The 15,405-nt window shown below is 35.3% G+C and overlaps 1 protein-coding gene across 4 annotated transcripts in view; it reads right to left on the reverse strand.

The window, feature by feature from the left end:
* Nucleotides 1-15,405, reverse strand: part of snap47 (synaptosome associated protein 47) — a 52,753-nt gene that overhangs the window by 8,905 nt on the left and 28,443 nt on the right. For all 4 annotated transcript variants that reach the window (XM_051878553.1, XM_051878545.1, XM_051878537.1 and 1 more), the window contains exon 5: nucleotides 13,385-13,557. In XM_051878553.1, coding sequence (XP_051734513.1) covers nucleotides 13,411-13,557 — 147 coding nt within the window. In that variant the 3' untranslated portion in view covers nucleotides 13,385-13,410. The remainder of the gene's footprint in view (nucleotides 1-13,384; nucleotides 13,558-15,405) is intronic.

Consider the following 15,405-nt stretch of genomic DNA (forward strand, 5'->3'; position numbering starts at 1 on the left):
ATGTATAAACCTTCTGAGAGAGACCTACCATGAGATCAGAGATTATTAAACAATGGTATGTTGCTGTAGATATGCAATTTCAATTTGATCCAACAACCAGACACAATTATCATTATCAATCCAAAGAGCGGTAAGTGGAAGCTTGTTTGTAGCAATATTCAATTTCAAAATGTAATATGCAAAATGGCAATACAATATGTAAAATGGCACTGCATTTCTGTATTTAAATTTACATTTGTCATACCCATATGTGCAACCTTTGGAGCAAAATGACAATTCAAATTCAATAATGTAATTTAAAAGAGCGAGGCATTTACAGGCAGATGAAGTTAAGCAAGAACAGAGAAATGTCAATGTTCCTGCAGATTATGTGCGTCTGTCAGTCATGGAATCAGTATGTTATTAGAAGCATAGATATTTATGGTTAGGGCATCTCGCAGAGAATGCACCTGACACTCGTGCACCTTATCATGAGCGCAGTGGCACGTCTGTTAAAGTGACGAAATATCCGTGGTGCCGCAAATGAGCGGTGCTTTACAACAGGTTACTTACTCATAGAGATAATCTTAGACAAGCTAGCTATGCGAGATTATTGCTTGCTCTATCAGTATGGTTGTATGCTTCTCTTTTTATCGTTCTGATCGTTGTTTATGCATCATTTTATATTAATAAAACATTGTGTAGTCCTTCTGGTTGCTAATAAGTGTTATTTATAATAATAATAATAAATATAGCTGTAAGCAGCAATTACGGGGCCAAGCACAAAGAAGGCACAACAAGTCGTGCCAACATGGCTGGGAGCATCAGACCAACTGCAACAGTGAGCAATTAAAAACCTATTAAGACCATTTAGATCAAAAATATTTTCCATCTTATTAGGACACAAATAATACAGCTTAATTTTTTTTTTTTTTTTTTTTTTTTCAAAATATGACTTTTAATTTTGATTTTAATGTTTGTATCCCCCAGGATATGTTGCCACTTTGGGGGTATAAATGCATTGAAAACTGAATTCTTCTTTGGCAGTGACTTTTACAACATTTTAAACTATTTTAAAACATTTTATTCTCTAACAACATACAATAAACATTAGGGGTGTAATGATATGCTCAGGTCACGATACGGTACGTATCTCGATACTGGGTTCATGATACGATATGTATCACGATATTTTGAACAAAATTTTAAAATTGAAACAAATTCAAATAACAGATTTATTTAAAAAAATATTAACAAATTTCAATAACTTTCTTTGTTGTACATACAAGATCACATTTCAAGGTTTAATAAAAACCTTCTGTATTCAAATTAACAACTGAATAGGTCTGTCTGTCAATGAAAAAAATGTTAAATTTATCATGAACTTAGAATTAAGAAGCCTAAGACACAACTTCTTAAAGCAAAGCATCGCAAGCATCTTTTGCTTTTCCATGAGCACAGCTGTTGTAGTGGCACTGCGGTGAAAGAAAGCCACAACTTTTCTCATGCGATCAAGCAAGCGACTGACGCGAGAAACATTTAAAACCTGCTTGGGACGCAAGATTCGATGTGTGTGCAAAACACTTAATATGCGGTGACAACCAGGCTTCTCTCACTGTCACCTCCATGTTGCGTGAGTTGTCAGTAACAACAGCAGTACTATGAGGAGCTCTTTCAAGCTCCCATTGTATAGCCGCTTTTAAAAATTTGGCTATGTTTGTTCCAGTGTGTGATTAAAAAAAGCGGTTGAGTCTGAAGCATGAAACTTTTCACTATCCACTCCGTGTTAATAACATGCGCCGTGACTGTAATATAGCTTTGACAAGTGTCAAAGCTATATTTGTGTTTGTCTGTAATTTTGTCTGTATTTTTTTTTTACCGTCATCCTGTCGCATGACCGGAAAACAAAAATGCTGCCAGACGTCGGACTTATAAGAAGATGGAGCATCTTCAATTTCAGTTTCAGCCGAACTCATGTTGCCCTACTAATGTTCAGTTCAAGTGATTTCTGTAACTGCGATGAAAGCACACGAGACGCAGTTGCAGAATAGGTCACATCGGCAGCTCAACCAATAGGATTAAATTGCTGTCATATCGGAAAAAGTATCGCCACCACTCTACGATACATATCGTAACATTTTTGCATCGCAGAATATCGTACTGCGATATATCGTTACACCCCTAGTTGTAACTCAGGCATACAATGTCCAATCTGCTCCAAACTTCTCATGCTTGATAATAGTCCTGGCCTGAAGACATCTACATGGCAATATTCAGTTATAGTCAAAGCGCCACCTGCTGGCAGCAGGAAGTGTGGCACGTCGAAATGACTTCGCCATATTTCACCTGTATTTACTCGCTTACATGCATGTTGCTCATATTTAATAAACAAAATTCTAGGGCCTATAAATTATCAATGTGACCTAAACTTTGCTGAAAAAATCTGTGGAACACAATCTAGGGGTGGGCGCTATACCGGTATGAAAGTGACTACTTGTATTATGTTGTGCCATGATATAGATTTTGCTATACCGTGGATATCGTTAAATATTCATGAATTCTAATTTTGCATTTATATTGTTTTGTTTAATTTTGTACTCTTTACAACTTTTAAAACTACTAATGTTGATACAGATTCGACGCTGAACATTTAACTTTCTGTCCGCTATCGTGTCCAGCGCCTTACAACACAGGCATTAGTAATCAAACACAGAGAGCACTGTAACAGTCCAAATTAATAGAGTACAAACCGCCTACTCAAAAACACAACAGCAACAAACAAGCGTGCATATAGACAATAGGAGTGAGAAAAAAAATAAATAAATAAATAAAAATCGATGCATAGATGCAATGATTCTGGATCGATTCTGAGCTTAGTTTTTAACTGCAAATGCGCGATGACGCTGCGTGTGGGCTGAACTAGCCTCCTGGCATCAACGGTGTGAAAGTAATGACAACGATTCAACTGTTATTTGAACTTTGATGAAGAGGAGACAAGGAACCTAAATGGATGTAATGGGGAAACATGGCACAAAGCGATGATAACAGCGGCGGGTAGGCAAAACTGTGCTGTGAATGGGCCAGAGTGGGCAGATTCAGATGAAATTGATAGTGAAGATCATATAGACATTAGTCAGGGAAGTGGAAGAATTAGGGAGAAATGAGGAAACTCAAAAGGAGTGCATGACATGAGTCCAGTGAAACTGACTACGATTTTGAAAAATCAAGTTGGTGAGGTCAGGTTGGCCAAAGTTTTGAGAGACGGAAATTTACTAATTATGTGCAGTAATGAAGAACAAAGGGAAAGGGCTTGTAGGATGAGAGAAATAGGAAACAAAGTGATAAGTGCTCGACGTGTGGAGAAGAGATTCATGTGGAACAGGGGTGTGATTTGGGCAATACCTGTTGAGGTTACTATGGATGAAATAAAAGCAAATGTGAAAGGAGGAAAGGTGAAAGATGCACGAAGATTACAGACCTTTAGAGATGGGATAAAACAAGACAGTGAAAGTGTAATGTTGGAGTTTGAGGATGAAATACTCCCAAACAAAGTAACTCTAGGTTACATGACATATAATGTGAGGGAATTTGTCCCTAAACCCATGAGATGCTTTAATTGCCAGAGATTTGGGCATAGTGCTTCAACTTGTAAACGGAAAAGAAGGTGTGCTAGATGTGGAGAGGACCGTGATTATGAGCAATGCAGGAAAGAGATTCAACCAAAATGTTGTAATTGTGGAGGGAGTCATAGTGTGGCATCTGGAGGATGCGAAGTAATGAAAAGGCAGGTAGAAATTCAGCAGATCAGAGTGCAAAATAAGATCTCATATGCAGATGCTGTTAAGATGGTGAATGTCAGGGGAGAGAGCGATGAAGAAAATGTAAATGATGGACTGTGTAATAAACAACAGGAACGACCAAAGGAAGGTAAAACACTGATTGATCTAAAGAAATTAATCATATTCATGGCAGGAGTCATTAATGCTACAACGGAGTCAAAATCAAAAACTGAAAGGATACAAATAATAGTAAAGGCTGCAGTAAACCATTTGGGTTTTACTGATTTATCATGGGAAGAAGTGAGGAATGAATTAAGTGCTCAAGCAAGTCAAGAAGCCTCATTTGTTGGCTAATAATATGGTTCTTGTATTACAATGGAATGCAAGAAGCTTAGTGGTAAATGGGCAAGAGTTTAAGAATTTTATTGAAAGGTTACCAGTAGCACCTGATGTAGTTTGTATACAAGAAACATGGTTGACACCTAAATTAGATTATAGAATTTAACTATAATGGTGTAAGAAGAGATAGGGAAAAAGGTGTAGATGGTGGGTGTACTACATTTATTAAGGAAAATATACCATTTCAAGTTATTGGTAAAGGAAAGGATGAAGAATATATTGTAATAGAAATATGGACTAAACAAGGTCAGTTTGTCATCATAAACTATTATAACCCTTGTAAAAGGTTAGATATTAATATATTAAGTCAAATTCAGGAAAAGGTTTCTAATCACTTTTTTTTGGTGGGGGAATTTTAATGCTTATAGTTCACTATGGGGAGGGGAGAAAACAGATATAAACGGGCAGATAATAGAACAATTATTGGAGGATAATAATCTGGTGTGTCTCAATGATGGAAGAGGTACAAGAATAGATGTACACACGGGTAAAAGTTCAGCACTTGATTTAACAATAGTGTCAAAAGGGGTGGCTGGGATTTGTGAGTGGGAGATATGGGGAGAATCTATAATTGGTAGTGACCACTATCCTGTATTTTGTAAAATATGTGTAGAGACGGATGAGAGGATAGAGAAAAGAGAGGCTAAATGGATATTTAGTAAGGCTAAATTGGGTAAGTTTGATTATTTATGTGAGGTGGAAAGTATTGAAATAGATCTAAACCAAGATATAGAAGAAATAGATGAAAAATTCAGAGAAGTTGTTTTAAAAGCAGCATATTTATCGATACCCAAAAGCAAAGGGAAAATGAATAAGAAACCAGTTCCTTGGTGGTCGGAGGAGTGCAGTAAATTTATTAAAGAAAGAAATAAAGCTTTTAAAATGTTGAAAAGAACTCAATTTTCAAAGATTAGTGGAGTACAAGAAGACTCAAGCCCAAGTAAAGAAAGTGGTGAGAAATGCAAAAATAAATAGCTGGAGAGAATATTGTAATAAAATAGACAGAACAACTCCTTCAGGGGAGGTATGGGGAATGATAAGAAAGATGAGGGGAATTAGGAGAGATTGGCAATATCCAGTTTTAAAGCTGGAGAAAGTATAGCAGTATCAAATGAAGAAAAAGTAGAAATATTAGATAAGACTCTTGTCAAAATTCATAGTTCTAATAATCTATCAGAGGAAGGTATACGAGGGAGAAATGAAACTAGAGATGCTAATTTAGGAGCATTACAGAGACAGGAATGTACAAAGGATGCTATGGATGCTCCTTTTACATTACAAGAAATGAGACAAGCTATAAATAAATCTAGATTAACTTCACCAGGAAGAGATCAGATTTGTTATATTATGTTAAAACATCTAGGAATTTTAACTCAAGGTAAACTTTTAGGTTTGTATAATAAAGTATGGGAAGGTGGTAGATTACCTATAAGTTGGAAAGATGCAGTCATTATTCCCATAATAAAACCAGGAAAGGATCCAACAAATCCAGCAAATTACAAGCCAATTGCTCTTACATCTCATGTTGGGAAAATAATGGAAAGGATGATTGTTGAGAGATAGACGTTTTATTTAGAAAGTAAAGGACTGTTATCTCCTCATCAGAATGGTTTTAGGAAAGGTCAAGGAACTATGGACCCAGTAGTTTGTTTGGAAACAGAAGTTAAAAAAGCACAAATTAAAAAGGAAATCAGTATTGGCAATATTTTTAGACGTAGAAAAAGCGTATGATATGATATGGAAAGAAGGGCTGTTGTTTAAGTTAGTTAAAATTGGAAGAAAAGGAATAACTTTTAATTGGATTAAAAATTTTTTAAATGAAATATATCCAGGTTAAAATTGGAACAACGTTGTCTAGTAGATACAGAGTAGAAAATGGGACTCCACAGGGTAGCGTGATCAGCCCATTACTTTTTTCTGTTATGATTAATGATGTGTTTTATGAATTAAAATATGATATTGGTAGATCATTGTTTGCTGAAAAATGTTTTGTTTTGTTTGGTCATCAAATAATATGGCCAAAGAAATGGGATTGGAAGAGAAAAAGTATTGTCCTACAGTACCTTATCCAATGACACCGCCTTAGATGTTTCCCTCACTGTTTTTAGATTTACATATACATGATAAAGAACTAAAGGGAAAGGAAATTGGGCAGATATAGTTGATGAAAGACTGAGAACAATGCAAATGTTTTTTTACTGGATATTTACTGATGGATCAAAAGAACCTAAGAGTGGAAATACCGGCTTTGCTTTTGTTATTCCAGAGCTGAAGATAAATATTAGGGAAAGAACACCTGACCATTTAACAGTGTTTACAGTTGAACTGTTAGCTATTTTAAATGCAGTACAATGGGTAGAACATAATAAGCTTAAAATGGCAGTAATATGCTCTGATAGTTTATCAGCACTGGTTTCTTTACAGTTTTTATCATTTCATAACAGACCTGATATTGTGTATGAAATATATGAAATTCTGTACAGACTAAATCATATAGGAATGAGATTTATGTGGATACCAGTACATAAGGGAATTGAGGGGAATGACATGGCTGATGTTCTAGCAAAGCAAGCTCTAAAACAAGACAGAATAATTGAGGTATCATATAGTAAAGCAGAAATTAAAGCAATAATACGCATTAATATAATGAATGTTTGGCAAAAACAATGGGATGAAGGAAGTAAAGGATGTCATTTATACAAGATAAGAAAAGAAGTAGGAAAAATGAAATCAATAGGAAGAACTTCCAGAGAGCAAACTACAATATCAAGGATGAGGTTAGGACATACTGGGTTAAATAAAACAATGTATTTTCAGCATTATTATCTTTCTTCCTTGGCATTGTGTTAACACACACCTGAAGGTTCCAGACCAGCAAACTGGCAGAACTTCAGCTTTTATAGAGATGCTCACACTTGCTGAAGATCAATTAATCAAAGGCATTTGATTAGCAGTGCCTGACTAGGACCAGATGATTGTTTTTATTATGTCCTGGACCATAAAACCATAGAATTCACCATAGTGTCCTTTGCTTTTCACATGACTGTACACTATGATTGTCCGATGAAGTCACATTTAACAATTTAATGTTAACAAATTTGTTTATAGGTAATGCAGAGGACTACTGTGTGATTTGCGGCATTTTGGAAAACAATTCCAACAAAAGCATAATTGAAATGGTATACAAACATCTTATAATATTTACACACTAAAAAATAAACAAACAATAGTTTACCTTTATGTGCCATTCTACATTGTTTTAGATATACTAATTTACCATTACATTTATCTCTTTCTTATTTTAAGGTACAGTGCGAGAGCTGCAGTAGATGGGCACATTTTGCATGCTGCAATTTCAAAAATAATAGCCCAAATGTGTTTATGTGCAAAAAATGTGTGGGGAAGAAATGATGTATGTAAATTAGTTCAGTGTATTTCCCTGTATCATTTGAATTACAGTGCATGCATAATTATTAGGCAAGTTGGGTTTTTGATCATTTTTTTTCCAAGTACATTTTACCAATTTCAAACCACATTAATCTTAATAGCTACTTTTTATTTTGTATTTAATAATTTGGAAGTAAAATATAATTGTTCATGAAGGCTGGAATTGATAAACACCTTATATACAGGTGTGCATAATTATTACGCAGGTTTTCTTTTACAGATAAATTGAGCCCCCCAAAAAAGAAGAGATTTAACTCAGACTGAAAAGTCAAAAATTATTAAATGCCTAGGAGAAGGATGCAATACTAATGCAATACTAGAAATTGCAAAGTTAAGGCATGACCTTTTGACAGCAAATTACTCATTGGGTCAGCAGGGTCAGAAAAACATAGGTGAGAAAAAAAGATGCATGTTAACTGCAAAAGTAGTAAGAATTAAGGTGAAGAATTAAGTGTGAAACCATTAGGAACCCTTTAGTCTCCAGCGCCACCATTTTCCAGAACTGCAACCTACCTGGGGTCTCCAGAAGTGCGAGGTGTCAGGATCTTAGAGACTTACTATAGGTTAGGTAAAGAATCCTAAAAATTGACCCCCGCTTAATAAGAATCACATACTGAAGTTTTGTAAAATACATGAACACTTATATAAATATAGTCATTTTTTAAATATTTTTTATAGGCTTTATAGACAGACAGATTGAGAGTGACTCTTGAAGGACCAGCACCACATCCTCTTGTACCACTGTTTGAAGAATTTATCTTTCAGAATCTGGCAGGAAGTTTTGGAAGATCATTTTAGACCATCTCTGCAAGACAGACTTTTCAGGATAGGAGATGGACTAAAAATGATCTTCAAAAACTTCCTGCCAGATTCTGAAAGATAAATTCTTCAAACAGTGTATTTTACTACACTTAAGCTTGCGATTCTTAATAAGTGGGGGTCATTTCTTGGATTCTTTACCTAACCTAAGTCTCTGAGATCCTGACACCTTGCAGTTCTGGAAAATGCTGGCACTGGAGACTAAAAGGTTCCTAATGAATTCTTTTTCAGTTAACATTAATCTTTTTTTCCTCCCACCTGTTTTTCTGACCCAATGAGCAATTTGCTGTCCAAAGGTCATGGCTTAACTTTGCAATTTCTAGTATTGCATCCTTCTCATGGGCATTTAATCATTTTTGACTTTTCAGTCTGAGTTAAAACTCTTTTTTGGCTCATTTTATCTGTAAAAGAAAACCTGCCTAATAATTATGCACACCTGAATATAAGGTGTTTATCACTTCCAGCCTTCATGAACAATTATATATCACTTATAAATGATTAAATACAAAATAAATAGTAGCTATTAAGATTAATGTGGTTCGGAATTGGTAAAATGTATTTGGAAAAAAAAATGATCAAAAAAACAACTTGCCTAATAATTATGCACGCACTATACAATATACAGCACAATGTGGTCTTTAGTCTATATTTCCATTAATAACTACTTTTATTGTTTTGCGTTATTTTTATTATGTGTTTCTGTGTTGTATTTTGAATTTTTAAATGATTTTTTATTAACATTAATATTCTCTTTTATACTTCTGTCTGCATGATTATAAATTAGTTACTGAGATAATCTAATTCCAAAATTATATTTATATATTGTCTGTTTATAGGGTAAGTTTGTAACATCTGTCCAGGAACTACATATTAAAAACTTGTAAAATCATCCTACCTGTTTATTTTATACAGGTAGGACAATCTGATGGGGTATTTTGAACTGTAAAATCATCCTACCTGTTATTTTATACTGGTAGGACAATCTGATGGGGTATTTTGAACTGTAAAATCATCCTACCTGTTATTTTATACTGGTAGGACAATCTGATGGGGTATTTTGCACTGTAAAATCATCCTACCTGTTATTTTATACTGGTAGGACAATCTGATGGGGTATTTTGCACTATAAAATGATCGTACCCATTTATTTTATATCCAACCTGTTTATTTTATACTGGTAGGACAATCTGATGGGGTATTTTGAACTGTAAAATCATCCTACCTGTTTATTTTATATCCAGCCTGTTTATTTTATACTGGTAGGACAATCTGATGGGGTATTTTGCACTGTAAAATCATCCTACCTGTTATTTTATACTGGTAGGACAATCTGATGGGGTATTTTGCACTATAAAATCATCGTACCCATTTATTTTATATCCAACCTGTTTATTTTATACTGGTAGGACAATCTGATGGGGTATTTTGAACTGTAAAATCATCCTACCTGTTTATTTTATATCCAGCCTGTTTATTTTATACTGGTAGGACAATCTGATGGGGTATTTTGCACTATAAAATCATCGTACCCATTTATTTTATATCCAACCTGTTTATTTTATACTGGTAGGAAAATCTGATGGGGTATTTTGCACTGTCGAATTGTTTTCCCTAAAAAGAATCTTTGGCAAAGTTACTCTGAATTATTTTTACGTAGTCACAAACGCTAACACGCAGTAGGAATTTTCGATGCGGTAGGATGGATCGATAGATATAGCTATAATTTTGCGCTACGGTAGGAAAATCTGACAAGGTAGGACAAATCGACAGAACACCGGGACGGGAGAGACTCTGTCCATATCATCGTTTGTCGGCGGGACCGGAGGATGAAGATCGAGGCTAGAGATATTGGTGAATGGGGCTGAACAGACTAACAGCGGATTATCAGTGAATCCCAGTTGTCTCTGATGAAAGTTCATAAAACAATCCAGTGTAAAATGATCACTGCAGAGACAAAATTAATCCACATTATATTACGTATATTATCGCAACCAGGTAATATGCATTTGCATGACAAAGGCATTACTAGCAAAATGTAGGCTGTATAACTAACGGTAATGACACTCGATATTGAGCGGGCGAGCCGCTGTAGCGTTAGGGGCGGCGCCATGCTTGGTTGGCTCTAGTGCTTCATTGACAGTTATATAGTGTTAGGGGCAGGGCCATGCTCTGGGGCTCCAGTGCATCATCGAGCCCCTGTTTTAGCTCTGCCCAAAAAATCCTGAACACAGAATTGGTGAAAAACTGTATAAAGCTATAACTTCACAATTCAGTACTACATAGTTCACAGTCTTTGTAATGTGTTTCAGCAATACATGTGTAACATTTATAATGTGTTTAGAAACAATTCTCAGAATTGACTTTACAGGGACTTTAATATAACTGATAGTGTTCGGCTGAAAGAAGGCTCTACAGTGCGAGCATTTCGCTCGCATTTGCGCCTGAAAATAACTGCGTGGGAGGGTGAAAAAATATTTAGGCGCACTGGTGCGAGTAATCCGATCGATTCTCATGAATATAACTATAATACAATCGGAACAAGAATTACACCTCCTAAAATGCATCTACACTGGACAAGAGTTATGTTTCGCACTGCAATGGGCTGCTTTTCATGCTTTCATTCAAAGACGCTGGTTCAGTCAGCAGAGCAAGTGCAAAAGACGTGCGCGATGGACTACACTTCAAAGATTGTTTACAAGGTGAAACGAGACCGTCTCATGCTGCTGATGTTTCAGCCAAATTAAGTGGAAATACATTTGAATTATCATAAGCAAGGTCGGAAATTAACGGGTGCCTGAGGGCAAAAATGCTACCAAAAAACAAACAAAAAACAAAAACATTTTACTTTCGCTTTTAAAGTAGTGGCAATTCGGAGGCGGCAATTGCTTTAATGGTGGGTGGGTTCATTATTATTCTTATTGAAAAAACATTAAAAAAAAAAAAAAAAAAAAAAAAAAAACAGTACAATGACAAACTCGCTTAAATATGCTTTTACATTTCGCTTTGCAACCAAATTTTCATCCATCGTCATTCAGAGAAGTGAGGCGACATCTGACTCCTGCTGCGACTCTCGTTCAGTTCACTGAATTGATCAGACGCGTTCAGTTTTTAACTGTATCTGTTCTTTAACTCAACTAAATTATTTTTATTACTATAAAAAAAAAAAAAAAAAAAAAAAAAATCAAAACGACGGTGGGGGCAGTGCCGCGGTCACGGTGGGCAAGTGATATAACCAGTGTTGCGGCTGAACACCAGTAATACCGTCGAGCGCAGCAAGCCTAATATATAAGTTAAGTATACTCCTGTTTTTCTGAGTACTGGCATGATTGCAAATGTGATACTTACTGATCTGACTTAAGTCCAATAAACAAGCTGATATTAAGTGACAAAATTTTAGCCACAGTACTGTCTGTTTTTGCTCTATCTCGTGAAAATAGTTTCAAACAAAGCCACACCAGAACTGCTGCGCATCTCCAAGCAACGGTGAATGAATGAATTTGAGTTTTGAACGACTGAATGAATGACTCGCACATTAAGATTTACAGCCACCTACTGGCGGTAAATATAATACATTTATTTTCATATTAACACTTTTTATTGATATTTTAAGTAAAAACAGTCTAACTTTTAAAGTTAATTTTTTTTACATATTTCTAAATTCAAAATTATATTTAAAAACATTCGTACAACATTATTTACCAATGAGCTGCATTAAGCAGTCTATGTAAATGTGTCTAAAAACCACTTCAGATGGAGCTTCTGTGCCACCTCTGCAGTGCAAAGAATTTTGATGATTTATTTTGATAGGTAACAGCCTGATTGGTTCTAAATTAATTTATTGTTTAACATTTAAAAACAAATTTTCTATTTTAATTTAAGAAATTGACGAAATATGATGCATACATTTAATATGATTAGAAAAAAAATTGCTCTTATAATGGTAAATGCCTGTGGAAATTAATTTAAAGGGGCAAATATCGACATGTAATAGGAAAGTTAGTGTCTGTTATTGATCAGAAAGTGCTCCTAAATTTTTGACTGTGCTCTTAAATTTTTCTCATTAGGAGCACAAGTGCTCCTAAAGAAAAATGTTAGCGTAGAGCCCTGAAAGTCATACACACCTAGGATGAGGGTGAGTAAAATATAGGATTATTGTAGCAAGGTTTAAGGCTCTGGGAAGACAGAGGTGGGAACCAGCGAACATTAAATGTAACTTTAATGACAAAATAAACAAACAACAAAATGAAAGCAAAGTGGCAGCCCCTCACAGGCGACTGCCACACAACAACACATAGTCCAGGCCTGGTCCTCTCTCGTCCTTCACTGTCTTCACTTCTCCTTTTATCCTTCCGGAGCTCCTCCATGAGACTCAAGGCCTCGCTCCATTCCCACGGCTCTTGCCACAGGGATCATTTTCATTTTTGGGTGAACAATTTCTTAATGACAATTTACAGTAGATCTATTAGGCTGCATTTATAATAAAGCCTAATGCAGAGATCTGATGGGCTTTATGACCAAGAAGATTATTTGACTGATTAATTGATCGCGCAGTAGCATAAACATGAGAGCGTTTCACAGAGCATGTGCGCAAATACACGTAAGAATTAAAAATCAGCATCATATTTTATAGGTATATTTTATTTTAGTGTCAACATGGTAATAAAGTACTGGTACTTTTGACATCCCTACTACAATATTATTTGACACTTCACTCTTATGAGTGTGTTTTTATTTAGCGTACAAAATGCCTAACCTTTAACCAAAACCTTTTGCCATTGCTATTATTGCTATCGTTTGTTAACATGATTGACATCAGAGCCAACCTCATTTGCGCTCTTTACAGCTTTCTACCTTACTCATAAAGATCAAATGAATTTATAGTATAAACAGTGCTCTATTAAGAAACACACGTTCTAAAGTTTATTTTATTTTTTGTGTGTGTATACTTGTGAATATCTTACCATTAATCTGGCATTAAGCATTAAGTTCACAGCAGTTTCCTCATGCGGCAGGTATGTCTGTTAATGTTCATGGTGGTGCGGTCTGTAGAACAACTCAATACATCCAGAGCTTCGTCTTGACGCTCCAGCTCTGTCTCAGCCTCCAGGGCAAGATGCTTCAGCTGCTGGAGCATCTACACAAACACAGAACACAACATAATCATGTGGATAATAATGAATAACTGGGGTTGGTGTCCTAAATATAGATATACTATGGACGTTAAGGATTGACTTCTTAAATTCAGCAAAGTTTAAACTTTTTACTAACTGTTTTGCACAGAGGTTGACTGACAGCTGAGTTGGCAGTCTGGTGTTCAGGAGACACATGCAGTCACATGTGTTCCTAAATACCTCTGAATGGTTTAAGTGATGAGAGAACAAATAATTTTAGACATTAACGGTTGCATTTAGTGCTGTACATTTGTAATCAGATCACCCAATATGGATTTCAGTTACTTTGGGGCACAATACCACCATCTTTAAATCTAATACCACTTGCTTAATTGTAGAAATCCAACTAAAATGTGGCTAGTTAGTAACAAAGGCACAAAACATTTTAAAATATACAAGTACTATAGACTATATTCTGTCTATAGTACTATGAATCTGGATTCACATAGCATTTTATAAGAATCCTAAATAAATAAAAAATGCCACAATAACCAACTAAATTATTGATATCAGAAGCAAATAATGTTTTTCTTTGTTTGATATAAAATGTACTTGCAGGAAGTGCCACATTACAATGAGTCTAAATCAATGCTTCTTTTCATTGTCTAATCATTTCAGTAGTTGAGGATGCAAGCAAAAGAAAATAATACCTTACATTTCTACACTTGGAAGACACTATTAATATATAATTATGAATAATAGGTCAGTGTGTATAGAATAATAATCAACAATAAAGATTAAAAAAAAAAAAGTTACAATAAAAACTCGGTCCTGGAGGGCCACTGTCCTGCAGAGTTTCGCTCAAACCAGCTCCAACACACCTGCTTGAAAGTTTCTTGTATGCCTAGTGAGACCTTGATTAGCCCTCCAGGACTGAGTTTGGAGACCTCTGCTTTAAATATACAAAGACAGTGCATTCATATTACTATGAATGAGAGAGAGTGCAATGCTCAATATGAACAATCCAATCGCCAAATGGTAAAGTCATTGCATCACTGTAGCTGCCGTTAGAATCTTGGTTGCAATAGAAACAGTCAGTGTCTTTAGAACTACACATCTACACTACACTACACTACACGTGCATTGGCTGGTCCAGCTTGAAATATCAGCTTTTTTAAAGCTATTTGAGCATAAGAAACAACATTTATGGTACAGTCCATGTCTGATTTGAAATATGTTATTTAAATGGGAGTGTGACAAGCAGTTTGAGATTTCAGGATTTCCCCATTCAAGTAGACAGAACTTGGTCTTGGATGCCTGGAGGCATTGCAACTTTAACGGTGTAACGGTGGTAACCCCTCAACTTTATAAAAAAAAAAAAATAAATACATTGAGATTAAATTTATCATCTGTTTGTTCGGGCGCCAGACAGGCCTTTAATCCTGTCAATAAGTTAACTCTAGATAGCTCATTAAAAACCACCAGTACATATGAAGGACTTGAAAGGGAGCAGAATCAAATTAAACTCAGAGAAACATCAATTCATTTGCAAATTTATTTTAGAAAACCCAAGAATCACATACCCCAACACAGCAAAACATATAACACTCAGCATGAATTATCACTGTCAAGACCGTCTTACATTTTACATAAACACCTCAAAAAACAGGACAAAAGAAATACAAACCAAAAAAACAAACAGCAAAAGACAAAAACTGCAAAAAAAAAAAAAAAAAAAAAAAAAAAAAAATGCAAAACCACAACTTGACTGTGAATGCGGAAACATCTAAGGTTACATATGTAACCATAGTTCCCTGAGAACAGGGAACAAGACTCTGCGTTCATAGCAGATTGGGGAACGTCACATGTGA

This window comes from Ctenopharyngodon idella, chromosome 2 (genome assembly GCF_019924925.1).
Source record: "Ctenopharyngodon idella isolate HZGC_01 chromosome 2, HZGC01, whole genome shotgun sequence".
Lineage (NCBI taxonomy): Eukaryota > Metazoa > Chordata > Actinopteri > Cypriniformes > Xenocyprididae > Ctenopharyngodon > Ctenopharyngodon idella.